General features: G+C 37.7%; 1 protein-coding gene across 7 annotated transcripts in view; it reads left to right on the top strand.

Moving 5' to 3' along the window:
* Positions 1 to 17,268, top strand: part of SHANK2 (SH3 and multiple ankyrin repeat domains 2) — a 377,060-nt gene that overhangs the window by 223,083 nt on the left and 136,709 nt on the right. For all 7 annotated transcript variants that reach the window (XM_074586402.1, XM_074586403.1, XM_074586407.1 and 4 more), the window contains 2 exons: positions 11,156 to 11,238; positions 12,842 to 12,966. In XM_074586402.1, the coding sequence (XP_074442503.1) occupies positions 11,156 to 11,238; positions 12,842 to 12,966 (208 nt within the window). The remainder of the gene's footprint in view (positions 1 to 11,155; positions 11,239 to 12,841; positions 12,967 to 17,268) is intronic.

Genomic DNA, 17,268 nt, shown 5'->3' with positions numbered 1-17,268 from the left:
GCAGGCAACGTATGTCTTTTTTTCCTCTTAAAAGAGGACACTATTGAGAAGCCAGAAAGGGGTTGACTTTCATGCTCCAAGTAAAGCTGGTCACTTCCACTGCGCCAAACCTAAGGTTGGTGGGAGGAGGATGTCTTGTTTTGTCTTGGGGCAAATAGATGTGCTGGAGTTGTATTTCTTTATCGGTTGGGTGGGGTCAAACTGTACCAAGAGGGACCTGGAAAAGAGCAAGCAGTAGCTGGTGTCAGAGTGTTCACTTGGAATAAAGAAGATCTGGGCTTGAGTCCCATGTGTGTTAGACTGCTTCGACTTAAACCCGTACCTTGTATTGCTGATGAATGCCAAGAACATGGAGCATAGAGCGATTCTCTATCCAAGTCTTTTGAAACTATTATTCTTTGCCTGAGCCAAGAGGCAGATGCTAGCTCCGTGCTCCGAGGTTGTGGCGTGCAGGTGGGGACGGTAGGTTCGCATGATTGACAGGTATGCCAATTGAATAGCTGGGGATATTGCTGGGGGGGCTGCTCTCTCTGGCATCAAATTTCATCCCCTAGCCAGGAGAAAAAATGTCTAACGAAGGCTTAATTTAGACTAAAATATTTCAACAAAGTATTTGCTTTAGCAGATAATAATAAATAAATAAATAATAATAAAAAATAAACTAATTTCATGGCAAAATTCCGAACAGAAGAATAGTGAATGTTAAGTTAAATATGTGCACTAGGAAATGGTGGTAACTGCATATTTAGAAAAAAAAGACTGTTACCCATGTGTCTTCTAATTTCTCTGGTTTGTTTTTTTTTTAAATTAAAAAAGCATCTTGGCACAGATAACGGGTCTCAGAATTAAGAGTTTAACGTGTCATTTGAAAACTAGGGCTGATACTGAGTAGATCCTTTAAACTAGCATTTCAAAGACTGATAGCGTAGCACTGTCAGATTGATAAAACAGTTGGAGCTACAGCAGAGGAGGTTTATTCCTCTACAGTAAACACTTCAGATATCATAAATTCTGAAGTGCACTTAAAATTAAACTCTGTGCATCTTAAGTTAGTCACTCAATTGAAATGATAAACCAAAAGTTTTACCCTGTCTCCAGTACTTACAAAATAAAAGCTTCATATTTCCAGAAGTGACACATCAATGCAACCAGCGAGCTCTAGCTGGACGTTAAAGGAAAGAGGGCAATAAGGAGAGATTGCATTTCAACTTTCCCTTAATTAGGAAAAGTAACAGCCAATTTAAATAAAGCAGAGTTCTCTCTCTTCATCAGCTGATACCTGTCAAGTCAGTGAGTTTTCACTGCTACCAAAGTTGTTGGCTAAACTGGCCTTGCTTTGACAAAATTCCTGAAAATGACGATACTTAACAGCGAAAGCTCTTAAGATGGACATTTCTCAAGCTGTTTTGCAGATAAGCGAATAAAATTTGGAGTAAACTTAAACTAAAGGGCTTAGTGTAATTAGGGAAATGGAGAGAGGGGAGAATGTATTTCAGAAAAAAGGTAGAAATGCCACCTCCTTTTTGACAATGAGATTGTAAAACAATATGGTGATTAGTCAGGATTTTCAAATCTTTTTTTTTTAATATATATATTTATATCATCTTATATCCTGATATATTCTAATACATGCAAATTAAACTCTATTTGAAACCACCTCAATTTCTTTTCAGTAAAATCCTAGAAAATCTAAGTTTCTCAGGCTATCCTGTGTTTTTAAAGCTCTTGGAGAAGAAAAAGGTGGGAAAATGCTTTCAGAAAACCTTTCCTCTGTGCCTTTGTTAATACCTCACTTGTTTTGAGACAGAACTTGAAACTTACTTGTAAAATGCCTTATACTAAAGTGTCATCAAATTTTATGGGAATTTTAACACTGGTGATTAAAGCACTATACACTTCTATACAATGTAGAATTTTAGGTGAAATACGTCTCTAAAACGGAAATGAACAGTCAGGTTTACTCTGATTTCTCGTGGTTAGAGCTGTATTTAGTTTCCAAGGAATGCAGGAGAGGAGGAGGATGATTCCTCCCGCTCATCATAGCGAACAGGGAGTGACGGAAACCCTGAGGGACCCCTTAAAACTAATTGGAAACTCATGGTTATCACCAGTCGTGAAATCACTGGTCTCTTTCCCCTATTTCATAATTTATTTATGTTTAGCTGTTAGTATGTTTACACTCTCTGAATGACTGAGGGAGCAAATCAAGTTACGATACTGAAATGTGTAGTGAGTTTAGTAATTGTTATAAAGACCTGCAATGTCAGACTGCTACCTTAAAGGGCTTGTAACACATTGTAAAAGTGTTAATAAAACACTTTTTTGTTTCTTCGTTCATTTTTTTAACTGAAAGTGTGACTAAAGTGTATTATAGTGAGCCCAGTCAAGAGGAAGGCAGATCTAATCCCCTGTGTTTCCATGGGCTGTGCGGGTGCCAAAGCATGATGACAAAACCGTAGAAGAAGGGAATAGAGTATACCATGGATTTTTTTCAATAAGACAGGGAGCAAGTAGCGCAGCTTGGGTGGGGGCTGGTGGAGTGCTTTGGGGAAGCACCAAATGTGTTTGTCCAGCTCTTACACCCTTCTCTGCTGTTGGCCTGTGGCAAAGACGGGATCTTGGGCTCCAGATGGTCCAGTGGCACTCTCTAAAAAGGGAAGGAAAAAATTCAAAGTCCTATCTGATACATGCCAACTCTGAGATAAGCAGAGATTGATTAGCAAGCTTTCTGAACTGGTTTAGATGCTGTAGCAGCTGAAGAAAATCTTTATTGTTATATATAGTTATGTTTCTGTAAATTCATACCATTATCTTTTACTTTACTTCCCTGGTTCTACCTTTGTTATTTGTCCTATTTCCTAACCTTGGACACGTTCTTTTCCGTGTTACTGTGTCTGTCTGTGATAATACTGACCACCTTTAGGAAAACCATTTGGAAAATTATTGATTAAAAAAAGGCGATATAGAAAAGCAGTGTTGTAATTAATAGCTATCATTGTTATTCCTTTTCTGTGAATACTTTATATGTTAAGTTGCTTAGGGAAAAAATTCCTGGTTTTGTGTGGTTTGGTGTCAGTAGCTGGGGCTGGAGCTGCAGCTGGTTTGGGATAGAAAAATACAAACCTAAGAAGAAAGGTGGATAAATATTCTAGTTTCCTAAACATAAGTATGTGTTTGTACCGTCTGTTTGTTCAAAGCTCGTAGTATGAGCAATGAATATTAATATTTTCATAGTGCAGGCTTAGATTGCTCAAATGCTTGATAATTACAACTGAAAATTGCTACTAAGTATCAGGAATAAGTGGAGTGTGCTGTAGCCCAAAATACTAATGTGATTGATGGAACATCCGCGTGAAACGGTTTGAAGGACTCTGCATTATAAAACTCTCATGTTCTATACTAGAAGGACACCTGCCTGAATGTTTCATGTTTGGTTTTCACTTTGTTGTGTGTGGTACTTGAACTGACTATTTATTTTTAAATACAGAAAAAATTAATGAAGATAGAGGAATGAAGCTTTTCTTTTTTTTAAGCGCACTTTGCCAGTCTCCTCACCCTACAATGTTTTTTTTATTTTCTCCCTACCAGTGCAGATGGGAGAGAATAATAATATTTCTCTTAAAAAAAAGACTATATACACTCACTGTATTGTGCGTATAATGTGTATATATATTCATATATGGATAGCCATATATCCATACATGTTGATATGCTTGTATCCTATAGATATAGAGATACAGTCATAGATATAGGATCATGACCTACTATTGACTTTCTTCTTTTTTTCCTTCATATGCTAGCTTGGGATTTCTGTATAACATAAAATCCGGATGATTTATATTTCCAGGAAGTTGTTTGACTTCCTGTTTCGCTTTATCAATATGTTACTTTAGTGGTTACGGTTTCAGCAACTTAAGGTGAAAACAGGGAAAAAAACAAAAGTAGTACTAGCCAAATTAATTGACTTGGGTATTACTTCAGATTACCTACTCCCTTCTCCACACCAAATATGACATTTAGTTAATTAAAGGCTGGATAAAAGAAGGTGGACTGATATACATACATAGCGAGAGGAAGTTTCTCCTTGGTTCTACGTAAAGAAATTGTGTAACTTCTTCGCACTTGTGTCATAAAATGTAATGCTTCTCTTTTTAAACCTGTATTTCTTCGTAACGTTATATAGCATAAATTCATATATAGCACTATTACTTCCTTTAACATAGGTTGCTTCTTTATAATCATGGTTAATCCTTTGGGCAACTCTCAGTCTCAGGGCTGCAAAAAGCAGTACAATCTTTCTGACTTCCTAATTCTTATTGAATCGCTTCATGAGTGATTTTTTTAATTTTTTTTGTAACTTAATGAGGAGCTGTTCATTTTTTACCAAGGGTTTCAAGTATTCAAAATCCAATAGAGACAGCTTGGTTACTTGTTTAAAAGTGTGAATGAAACACCTTTGTAAGTGGAAGGAGTTTTATGCCCTGTCAGCTTTTACAGTAGTCTGTAACTTCCTCACAATGCAATACAGACCTGCGCAATGTAGGAACTGGGGAATATCTAAACGTCTTTTATGGCGTGTTACAGTTTGGCATATACCCCTTTCATCAGCAAATGAATGTCAAGGGAAAATATGCAGCCATGTTTTTCTAATGATCATAGGTCTCTCTCTGTGATGTTTACTGAACCCCGTAGAAAGAGCACTGATACAGGAGATCTGAAAAACAAATATGTAGATATAGGAAGTACATAGGAGTATTGCTGAAGCGTCCTCTCTTCTTTTCCCTTTCCTTTACTTGGCCTGAACGTAGCCAGCTGAGGAAGACATGGCTATGCTGACTTAGCCATTCAGCCATGGAGGAAATGTAAACTTGGCTGAGGAGAAATTAGAATATGCCCTTTCTATTGGAGTTTGAAGCTATTTGCCACAAATAACAAAGCCAGAGAGAACAACAGTGCAAGGGTGGTGGTGGTACCTAATAAGGAGTTTATCAACTTAAAGTTAACTGTCCTCCAGGACTTATCAACCGTCTGTTTGAACCTATTTTTTACTGCCCTCCTCCCAAGCACATCTTGCTATAAACATCCAGATAAACATACGTTCTAAAGGAAAATCATTTAGACTCGTTTTATATGACTGAAATTATATTGGCAGAATTGATCAGTTGTACAGAGTAAGGGGTGTGCATGTTTTTGACACAAGGCAGGACAAAATTTGCAATTTTATTTTTACTGAATTTTAATTTTACTGAATATGTATATTGTGCGTACAGAAAGCATTGTTAGAAGGTGGGAATAAGTAGCTGAGAAAAGCAAAATGTAGAAAATAATCACATGTTCTGAAAAATGGTAAAAACATTTCACCAAAATAGGTGGAAATTGTTATTGGTTATTTAAGACATTACCATAAGAAACTACAAACGATTCTATCAAAGGCAGTAGCACTGGGTTGTGAATTATTCGTTAGCATAATAGCCTGGTTTTGTTCAAAGCCATAGCATATACTTACCAAATAAGCACATTCTTAAGACAAATTGCGTTGCAGTGCAGTGAAAGACATCATCATGTGAGGGAATCTCTGCATGTGACAGCAACGTGTTACAGAGAGGTTACTATGAGTTTGAATATACGGTTGACTATATCATGCTGCTTCTGTTGGGCTGTGAGCAGGTTAGGTAGGGACCCATCTCTGTATTTGCCGATTTGCTGTGCAGAGAACCACGCTCACTGGCGGAGCTAATACCTCTTGAACAAGGGATTGCTGTTCCACGTTACACAAGAGCTGTGAAGGCTCTTCTGCAAGACCTACAGCTGGATGATCAATGCCTGGGGAACTCAAGCAATCACATACAGAGTCTTCATTAATCTTGAAGGCCTTAATTACAAGGATTAGCCAATTTTGCTGGAGTCATTACAGTAGATGACTATAAATAGTTAGGTTGACCCCTTCCAGCAATGCCAGCAAAATTTTTTCCACTGGAAGTCTGTTGTATCTTGCAGTAAGATTTGCTGTAGACAGCACTTCCATTTTACATGGTATCAGGACAAATAACTTCCCAAAAAAGGAAAATATTGGGAGAGAACATTCTTTATGTGCTTTTAACAGGGATTGGCTGTCAGAACATGCAGTAAAGAGCTCCTCTTGAATAGATTACCAGAATGCCCTTCTATGGGCTTGAACGTAACCACCATAAATTTATTATCTTAGCCGGAATGGAATTAGTGCACCTGCTTTCAGACATTGTATATAAATTTATGGAATGGTTTAGATATTGGGTTTTTTTGCATCTGGTAGAGTATAAAAAAGGCATTTCCTTTATTGTTGGGCTGTGATTTGATCCTTCTAACAAGTAGCTAGCTGTGAATTCAGTACATCTTTCAAAGAGATTGAAATGGCAAGAGTGCTAAGGAGAGGATATAAAAAAGGTCTGATGAAGAGATTTGGATTTACTTGGTGAACTGAAAGACGGGAACTTGGAGAGAACACCTGCTCACTGAAGGACAGAGCAAGCATGTGACTGAAGGGTTTGTGGGCTAAGCAAGCTACTCATTTGGTTGTATAAATGGTTGTTTGAATCTCATGTGTGAGATGATAGATAACTTCTCTACCTTGGGAGGCTGTAGTCCAGTTTGCTAAAGCTGAAAAGGTTAGACCTGGATTTTGTTTCTAGGGGATGTACAATTGGAGAGAATCAGGAAAATAATTCCCGTTTCAATTCAGTTTTTCTCTGCCTTAGGGAGAAATTGACAATATACCAATAGCCATTTTTGTTTCCAGATAATGATGGTCAGTTCCAGTGGTGTTCATTCTACGTCCTGTTTTCAACACATGAAATCAACAGCGATACATGTGATGCAAACTTGCCTAAACATATTCTATGGTCCTGATAGTTTCCATCTTTGTCATTCAGTATTTTAACTTTTGGAGTAAGTCATGCTGTAAGATAGGGTGTAGTTATTCTAGTCGGGAAGCTAGGTTTCATGGTTTTGCCTCCATCGGGAACCTGTGCTTCAACCTTTATTTTCTTCATACAGTTCTTTACGAAGGACTTGACATTTCTGCTTCCTTCCTCAAGTGTTGTCTTAATGGGCTGTTAGCAAAGTGGAAATCCTTGCTGTCTTGAAAAGTCTACACAGATGGTGGTTGTTATGTTGACTGCAACAGTGCTGGGTTCAAATCTCAGGTGTCTGTCTGACCATGGGTAAATCTCTTTATTTCCCTTTTTCCATTGGTAAGTCTGTAAAATTCTGGAAATTCTAACAGCTCCGCACAATTCTCGAGCCTTAAAATGTTAGGGAAGCTCCATGAACTGATGAACAAGTATGTTTTCTAATATGTAGTGTTTGGATAAAGCAAAAGTGATTTTAGGTGGACCTTTTTTTTGGCCTGAAGCTTTTATATTTGAGATTGTGCTTCATGCAGAAATATTCTGCGCTTGATAGAATGTATTTTGTGTTTAAATTTTTATCCGATGTATCTTGGCTTTATACAGCCCAAAGTCAAAGTAATATGTACCCTATTTAAGTAATGAGCTACTGATTTTAAAATTACTCATTTTATTAACATAATATGGAACTAGTAATATTCTGAAAACTTGTCTCTGAAATGGATGCTGTTTAATTTCAGTTTGAGATGGGACAGAAATGGAGTTTAAGGATTTCACCTATTGAAATTTGGTGTATCACAGATAGCAGGGATTCTTCAGCCTCATGTAGAGCCGTACACTGTACTCAGAGCATCCTTGCAGAAACACCTCTTCCTCTTGCTTGAGCTCAGACCTCTGAACGGGCTCGTAATGTAACGTCCCCTTTATTTGTCACTGGTAGCTATACCCTAGACGCATTCTGTCGCTAACTATTTACAACACCTTCAGGATCAAAGCAATGCTGCCAAAGGAGGCTCATTGTGAGAAATTTTGACCTACTTTTACTCTTGGCACCGCTTTGCCTGCCAAGACCAGGTAGACTGTGAACAGACCTTCAACGTGTCCTCAGGGAAGAGGTCCAATCTGACATTGAAATAAGAGAACCCTCTCATGGCAAGGCAAACAAAAAGCAGAATTGCAAACAGTCAGAGGGTAAACTTCTTTTCCCCCCTCTTTGCCTCCTTCTCTGGGAGACGCAAAGTGAGTTTGCTGGGAGAAAGGGTGTGGAGGTTGCGAGTTTGAATCATTTGTGTCCGCGTGTTAGTTTTCCATCCTTTTCCTGCTGCTAGTTCTTATCTTTGCTGCTCTGGGGTGTGTGTAGAGAATCAATTTGCTCTCTGTGATTGCTTTAAACAACTTTAAACTGCTCATGCCGTAAGATTATTGCAGGTCCCCTTCTCCTAGCACGTAAACGGGAAGAAATGGATACACATCTGATTTTTTCTGATGTACATTTTTGCTTTACAGGCTGTGATGGAGTTTTCCTTGTGTAGTACATGAGTGAAAGAGCATATTAGTAAGCTCTGTTTATCAAGTCATAAAGATCAGTTGGTATATTTGGCTACCAAAAATTCATGTTGTGCTTCTCCTTCCCTTCCCTTTCCCCTTCCTGTGGCATGCAAAACACAAAACTTCGTAAAATTTTGGAAATTTAGTATTCCCACTTTCAGTGTCTAAATTGAAGTATAAAACTGGGTAGTTTATGCAATAAATGTGCTGTACATGAAAAGAAAATCATAGGTGGCTTTCATATTTTTAATCTGGCCAGTTATAGGCCTCTACGTTAGGATGAAGAGACCATAACTTGAAAGTGCCTGTTCATTTCATGAGCTGACTGTGAAAGGACCCTGGATGCCTTTTTCTTAGGTGTAGATGCCTAACTTTGATCAGGTGAATTGATCCCGAGTTTTCCGAGTGCTGCTTTTGGAACTTCAGCCTTCAGCTTTTTAAGGAATGGCGTTGTGAATTTGTCTGGTTTTGTCAACAGAAATGAAAGAATGAGTGCAGGGGCTGATGAGGTACCTGGCGAATAGGCTTCTGAATTCTTTCTATTGATGGATTACGATGAGAGTGGGATTTGGGTAGGGGAGAGGAGGGTTGTTCTTTGAACCAAACACTTTCTGTGATTAGGTTCTCAAAAGTAGCCTTCTAACTTCTATTAAGCTATTGATTGTTTACAAGGAAACTTGAAGGAAATGGCTTTTATTAATTTGACCGTGTATTAAGAAAAAGACTCGGGACAGCTTTACCGTTGACTCTTCAGTGGATAAATATGAAGTACATCTTGAAAATGTGAGTGGTGAAATGAAGATAACGAGCCAGTACACTTGTAGGTTCAGTCAGTTTCTGTAACGTTAGGGCATTGATGGAGGGCTTCAGCGCTCTAGTATGGACTCTGAGGGTTGCATATTCCATTCCACCCCAATATCCCTAAACAGGAGTGTCTTTGGCTTTCTCAAGAAATAGGCATTTTCCTATTTTATCCTTTCCATAGCAGAGGTATTGATTGTAAGAAAAGGTAATGTCTGAATTATATGGTAAATAATAGTAAGTTGAGGGAGTATTCAAAAGTTGTTGGTACCTACGGAGATCACCCGTGCTCAGAAAGTCACCATTGTGGTAGTTCTAATTCAGGTGTCGTTCCCTTCAGTGGTGTTTATATACTTCGTAGTTTGGAGGACACAATTACATCATCACTTCAGCAGTAACATGGAGTTGCGTCCCCCAGTTAGAGTAGGAAAGTCACCAAAAGGATGATGTGTGTAATACATGAAAGATCTGGAGTTTGCACATTGGTGTCCTGATGTCATCATCCTTGTCTTTGTTCAGAGCTTTAAATAAAAAGGTCACACCAATTTTTCTTTAATTGGTTTCCTCCTCCCCTTCTGGATTATTAATGGCACTGAGGCAGATCCGGTCTCTTATTGTATTGAATGCTTTGGTGACTAGATTCTGTACAATCCCGGTGATAACAATAGTTGGCTAGTAAAACAATTAAGAAAAGACAAGAAAACTTGCTCATACTTCTTTCTGTCTTAAATAGTTCAGTAGGTATTTTAAAGCCAACCTAGCAGCGTGTTTTGCAGTGCTTACGATTCATGAATACTTAACCCCTGACACTGTCTTTATTCAGAAGAATGTCTTGCAACTTGTGCTGTCTAATGGTTTTTATACCTAAAAGAGCATTCAAAATCTCTTTCTTTTTTTTCTCTGTTTTTTTTTTTTTTTTTTTACTTTGAGCTTATTTTTAGTAACCTAATGTTTCATAAAAGACACTAAGCAACTTAAGGCTTTTACAGATTGTTCCCTGTATATGAAAGGTCCCATTTCAGTGTGGATTTTATGCATTTTCTTCATTTACCGTCTACTCTTTTCTTAGCCAATGACAGTAAGATTCCTAAGGCTACTTTCTCTTTAAGGACATACTGCTTACATAAATAGTCCTTTACAGCATCTCCGTGTTTTATAATATTAATTGTTTATCAGAAGATGGGCAATATTCCTTAGAAATGTCTTTTCCTGATTGTGCATGCCGTGTTACTATTTCAATTATGCAGATTCTTGATGCTGTGGAAATTTGTGCTTGATGACGCCAAGGCAGCTGCACGTTGTTAGCATTGTAGGCTGTCAGATGATCATGTGGGATTCTTGCAGCATGCAACATTCAATAGGATTGAAAAAGGGCTTTTGATGCAAGGCATAGCTTTCAGAATATATTTGTGCCTTTTAGTTAGCTAATAGAAAATCATAATTTATTATCTTTAAATTTAAAATGCTGCCTCATTTTTCTTCTGGTTGGTTTCATTTTGGCTTCACTAGAAGATGCATCTGGTACATCCACGATTGAGGAGTTTATTAATGATACTGTTGTTCAGTTCACTTACTTTTTTTCCTTTTAGAGTCCTAGCTAGCCCACAGATTACATGATCACATGTTCATTCAGTCATTCATATAGAACACAAACCACCATGCATGATTTCTTCTGCTTTCTTTTTCCTCTCTGCCTTTTTTATTCCTTTTAAGTTGCTTTGTCATGTTCTCTTTTATCATTAAGCTTCGTCTTTGTCTTCCCCTCGCTCCTATTTGTTCTTTATTTTCCCATGCTTGGTTACTGCAATATTATTTGATTAACGGGCTGTGATGATGATGAACCTGCACACTGGAGGAGCAGCTACTACAGTGGTGATGAAGGGATGTAATAATGGTCGCTATCCTCGGAATTCTCTCTACAGTGACTGCATAATAGAAGAAAAGGCAGTGGTCCTGCAGAAAAAAGACAATGAAGGATTTGGATTTGTGCTCAGAGGGGCAAAAGGTACGTGCTTCTGTGTGTGTGTGTGATGTGCAGTGGCATGAAGAAATTTATACATCTCTGAATATAAGCAGGAATTATTCTTGGTGCACTTGGTTGCTAGACAACAGGATTCTCTGTATGCTATACTACTCAGACGGATTTTAGTGGCTTCTGTCTGTAGCAGTTTGCATTTTTCCATAGGAGAAGCACTGTATAATCGTTTGGGGGGGAGAAAGTTTTGTCTGTATTTTTCTTGTGTTGGTATATGTAACGTTTTGTCAGTAATCTGTTTTGTTATGCAGTTTACCTAACTATGGGAAACCTGCTTTCCTTATAAAACCTGCTTCTTTATTTCAAATGTCAGTCTATTTAAATAGGTCTACGAATAGGAATAGACGAGAGAGTGATGTTTTGTTTAAAATAGGTGTGGATCTTCTGCAAGGTGACATTGGTGCAGTTTTAGTATGAAAATATGATCTTTTTTTATATCTTCAGAAGCTGCACGTATGTTGCATGGCCTGTAGTGTGCTCATTTTAAAAGCTGTTCATATGTTAAGCTGCATGTTACTTTTCTGCAGACTAAAATCTATAATAATGGCATTCTTAAGAGTTAAAAAAAGCATTCTATTTAATGCTTTGCTTTTTAACTTCCAGTCCAGTCTGCTCCTTTTGTATTTAAAAAAAAATATATGATGGTATGTCCCATCTCTTGCTCCCCCTCATTTTACATGGGTTCTCCCTTGCCTTGCTTGAGCATGAAAATTATTCCGTATCTTCACTCTTGGGACATGGTTTTTGCTCTCCCTGTTTCCCCACCCCTAAACCAGTGCCACCATAGATTTTCAGTGCCGTAAAAGCTTTTCTAATTTTAGCTAAATAAAAACGTTTGGAGTTCTACTCGGAAAGCCAATAGCGCTACCTTTTAGCTAACCCGTTGGCATGAGTTGTCTGTGCATCGAGCAGAGGTTGCTCCCTCTGTGTGAGCCCAACAACTGTCCCCAGATTTTCTCCGTAGCAGTGAGGGCACCTCAGGTGAAAGACCCAAGGACTTTTCTGCTTGTATGTGTACGTGACAGGGAGAGAGAGAGAGAGGGCTGTTACAAGGCCTGCTCTGCCTCCTTTCCTAAAAAGTGATTTCTTCCGTTATTGTCTTTGTAATATACATCTAAATCTAGAAGAAAAAAAATTCAGTTTGATCTTTTTCATCCTTTCCCACCCACCCCTTCCCCCCCAGCTCGGCCGGATGCTCTCTCCTGGCTGCAGTGCATAATTCATTTTTAGCTGGATGTTGCCAGAGTTACAAACAAAAGGGTTACCCCACCTAATACCGAATATCCTGGAATACTCAGAGTCCAGCTTATTGCCTCATACAGCTTGATTTGGTTTGTGTCAGTAAAGAAGCATGTATTTTTCTCTCTGAATGGAAGACCTGTGGATTGCTATTGCAGAGAGATTGCACTCTGGTCCCAGCATCTTCATATCCTCAGAGGCAGAGCCCTCTGACTTTTAGCACCCACCATTTTTTAACCATCAATTTGAATGGCCAATAGTAGGCCTGTAGTCAAGTGGTATTTGCAAGCACTCCATAACTTTCTGTTTTTTAATGTGGTATTTATTTTTAAAGCTGACACACCAATTGAAGAATTCACCCCAACTCCAGCCTTTCCTGCTTTGCAGTACTTGGAATCTGTGGACGAAGGGGGAGTAGCATGGCAAGCTGGCCTGAGAACTGGAGACTTTTTGATCGAGGTAGGAGATCCTGAAATTTGATTCTCAGCTGAGGAAAGAGCGATGTTCCCTTTGAGAATTTACTTTAGAAAAAGTGTGTGATGCTTCTGACTAGCAGGTTCAGTGGACAAACACCAATAATATACTTCACTTTATCTATTTTAAAATCTCCTGCAGCGTTTGGGAAAGCAGTTAAAAAGAACAATGTTCAGGTTGGCTGGGAATTTTCTATTTGTTCTTGTTGTTGGTTGGGAATACACTGTCAGAGGAATTTGGGAGGTTTTTTCCTTCTTTGCGGTATTGAATTGAAATTTAGATTAATTTCAATATTTATTGTAGGCTATCAGTTCTGTGGTCTTCTAAATATTTTTACAGACTCACCAAAATTAATGAGTTTTTATGCAACTATTTCTGCAATCATAAATGTCAGTGGTCTAGTGCTGTTTAAAAGCCATGGAGAATAAAGCAAATTGCTTGAAATTAAATATTTCCAACAGTGCACTGTAAATAAAGTCATACAAAAAATAAGCAATGGATGTTATTGCAATATAAATTACGTTATAAAAAGGCTATATTTAAATACTCTCTTCATATCAAAAATGGCTTCACATTCTATATTTTAGAGGATTTTTGGTTGGTAATTTAGGTTTTGTTGAAATAGTTGGCACTCTTTTTTAGTGTTACTGGGCAGTTTGCAACGAAAACATGATTTGGGATTTTCTTCCTCTTCCCCCCATAATCTTTTCATGACCAACAAAGCGATGCTGTGATTCTGTGACACTAGGTATTTGAAAATAGGTCTTTCAGGATGAATTGACCAAGGCTTGTCTCTAACATCTGTTGATTTTATTTTATTTTATTTTTTCTTCTTCAGGCACATATGTGTTTTGTTAAAGTATTTACTGGTGCTACAACATTTCTTTCTGCAGAGCTGGCCTTTACATTCCGGAGAGGATATAATATGCAGCTTTTATTTGTTGTGTGCATTGAACTCCCCCGGTGATTGAATTTAAATAGTTGCACCACTTCTTCACATTATAACAATGAAAGAACAGGCTTTGCAGACTTCTAAAGTAAATAGACGTGCGTTTTTATCTGTGCCTTCAAAGTGCATTTTTCTTACTGTTTACTTCAGAATTGGCATATAGAAAACTATTAAACAATAGCTTAGAAATTGTACTGATATGTACTCTGTGCAAGGACGCTCTGAAAACTATGATTATTGGCATTAGGTGGTGGTAGGTTTTTTTAGAATGAAGCTTCATTTTTAGAAGTTGTTTTCTTGTTAGGCTTTTAATCTATAGGGAGTAGGAATGGTCTGTACTGGCTGATTTCACAGATAGGTTTGATGGTGAATAGTGTGTAATTTAATGGAGAGGATTACAGAATGATAACTATGCATATGGATTCTTTTAAGATCTCTGAAGGGATGCAAGAAGTCTGGGATAACTGATTCTGCACAAAGCTTTACTGGTTTTCTGGCAAATGAAAGAAGAATTATAATTGATTGTCCAGACAATTTATTCCTAGCCTTAGCTTAGAGGAGCAGTTAAACATGCACATGCATTGCTGAATCGCGACATTAATCCCTACTCTATACAGGCCAGCATATTCGTAATAATTCTGAAAGAAGCAGTTGTTACATGCAAATCAAATCCATTTCTGTGTAATTTATGTTCATCGGGGTTATTCTGTTCTGAATCTTGCAACTTTTAATTAAGAGAATGCAGTAATCCTGAGAAATCACAACTTTGCCGTTGCTGAAGATTTTTATGTTGGAGAAAGGCGTTTTTTTTCTGTTTTATGAACGGCACGTGCAGTGCTCAATGCTCTCTAGCAATAGAAAGCCATCTTTGAAGATATTTACACTGATGCAAAAGATACTAGTGCTGAAACAGAAATGACTGGTCCACCTGCACTTCTAGGAATGCCAAGCTATTTTATTTCTTGTGTTGAACTGAGCAGAGTTACATGTACTATACATTGCGGTGAGTGGTTATCATAACTGGTGTAGTTACTCTGGCTTATTGTTAAATGATTTCTCCCATGACTCTAAAGTTTATGCTGCTGTGCGTAAGTGCCACCTCAACCATTTGTAAGTAATATAATGCATTTATCATAAATGTCGCATGAATAATAAAAGAGTTAATGGGCAACTAGGATCCTAATTAGTGCCATTTATAACACTCGCAGTAAGTGTCAGGCTTTAGGGAAGTGAGAGTCCAGTTTGGCAGAGGGCAAAATGCAAGGGAGAGCAAATGTTACCCTCTTGCTCGAGGAGGTTCGGAGGCGTGGGGTCATGGAGATAAAGAGAACCTTTTCCCTCATTCCTCACTATGGAAAGACAGGTTTGACAGGAAGATAGATCCTTTTTTTGGAAGCATGAGAGTAGGTGAAGAGAAGGCATCATTTCTTCATGTGTAATTGTGGTCTCTGGATCCTCTGAAGGGGGTAAAACTTCAGCAACTGCTACTGAGCATACCAAAGTAATTCAGCATTGAAGATGGTCGGTGTCGAGCAGAACAAATAAAAGATCTATACATAAAAGGAAGAGAAGGTGGTGTCTTACTTCAGCAGGTAAACAGGGTAGATATTGGCTGGAACAGTTTCCTTTGAGTTTTCATCAGGTTTGCAGTTTTTCTGAAAAGCCACGTGATACTGATTTGTCCAACCTGTACAATTAATTTTAACATGAGACTTTAGAGATGAATATTAAACTTGCCTGTAGGAATAGTGCTCACAGATTCTTCACTGAAATTTCTGACAATATATTTTTTTTCTCCTTGCTTCAAACCCATATTTTTGTGATAAAAATTATTATGTGGCTTTTCTGGATAGAGCACAAATAAAATGTATTGGAAAAGCAAGAATAGTTTTAGAGCTGAAACAGTTAGCCGGAGACAGCTGTCATTATATGTGGATTTTCATAAGCAATTCCACAGTTGCTGATTCATTTGATTTTTCTTAGCTTTGATAAACAGTCAGAAATGGAGTATGGTTATGACTTGGTTGTTATAACTGAGAGTGATTGTATGCTTTGCCCTATTTGCCGTTCTTCACTTTTTCAGTTGATATTTTCTTGAATCTTGGTATCTGCCCAATTAAAAAGACAGATAAAAGCAAAGCAACGTATTAGTAGTGCAAGTGCTATCAAACCGAAAAGATGACGGTTTCCATTAGAAAGGGATTTCAAAACTACAACCGCCATTAATGTCCACACCAATTCTAAAGCCATTGTAGATCGTTGTTAATTTGTCAGAGTGACTGGATTTCAATAATACACCTGTTCAAGTTTGGAAATGCTTGATCAGAAAAAAAATGAGCCATAAGCTGATTTGATCTGTTACTTGAAATATTTGCAAGAAAGAAAAGTATTAGCTCTGACTCTAAATCTTTTACTTATTCATAATCTTTAGATGCCTAGCCCTTTGTTACCTTTGTTTCGTGTGGTCAAACTCAGCATAAATAGAGGACCCATTGGCTACTACTGTTCAGAGTCCTGCCTTAAAACACCACTTAAAGAATTCTTTAAGTTGGGGTTGTGTTTTCTTTTGAGATTTGCTTTGATGACATATACAAGTATAACGATCCTTGAATAAAGGCATCCATTAAAGTGGAAGAGGTTTTTTAACTGAGAATAGGATTTGGGGGGTTTTTTAGTATTCATAGATATATTTAAATATAGACTATCTTACTAAATAAAACCCCAGTGGATTATTAAGTATTTGTTATTGTTGCACCCATGAGTGTGCAGCTGTTTTGCAGGTGTTGCATGATGGGATGTGTGGGGATTTTTCATCCGCCGCAGAGCATATCTCACATCAAACAATAAGGTTGTAATAGCAATACTTAGAAAGTGAAACTCATTCTGCAATACTTTACCAGAATAATGCATTTCTTCTCTAAATGAGGCATTGCAGTTTGCATTATTGTGCCATAAAATCACTTATTTTTCCAGATAAATTGAAATGTTATTGTCTTCAGAATAGGGTGGCTGCTTATTTACATTCCAGTTAAAATGTAAACTAGATAAAACCAGCGTATTACCCATTAAAAAAAGAAGAAAAGGGAAAAAAAAAAAGGCAAAATTCAAGGTTTGATTTGAGGATCAAAACCAGAGATGGTCATAGAAGAAATCTCATCATTTTGCTGCAGAACAGTTCAGTTGTACATCTGCTAAACCATGCAAAATGGTCTGGAGTATAACTGCCTGCATTTCTTTGTCCTCAAGGGCTTATAGAATTTATTGGTACAGACTTTTCTTTAAGCTGTGATAGGTGGAAAATAGCCATCATTTTATTACCAGCAGCATTATTTTATCAC

This window comes from Larus michahellis, chromosome 4 (genome assembly GCF_964199755.1).
Source record: "Larus michahellis chromosome 4, bLarMic1.1, whole genome shotgun sequence".
NCBI classification, from domain to species: Eukaryota; Metazoa; Chordata; class Aves; order Charadriiformes; family Laridae; genus Larus; species Larus michahellis.
The sequence above is the reverse complement of the archived record's forward strand: the minus strand, read 5'-3'. Positions and strand labels throughout refer to the sequence as shown.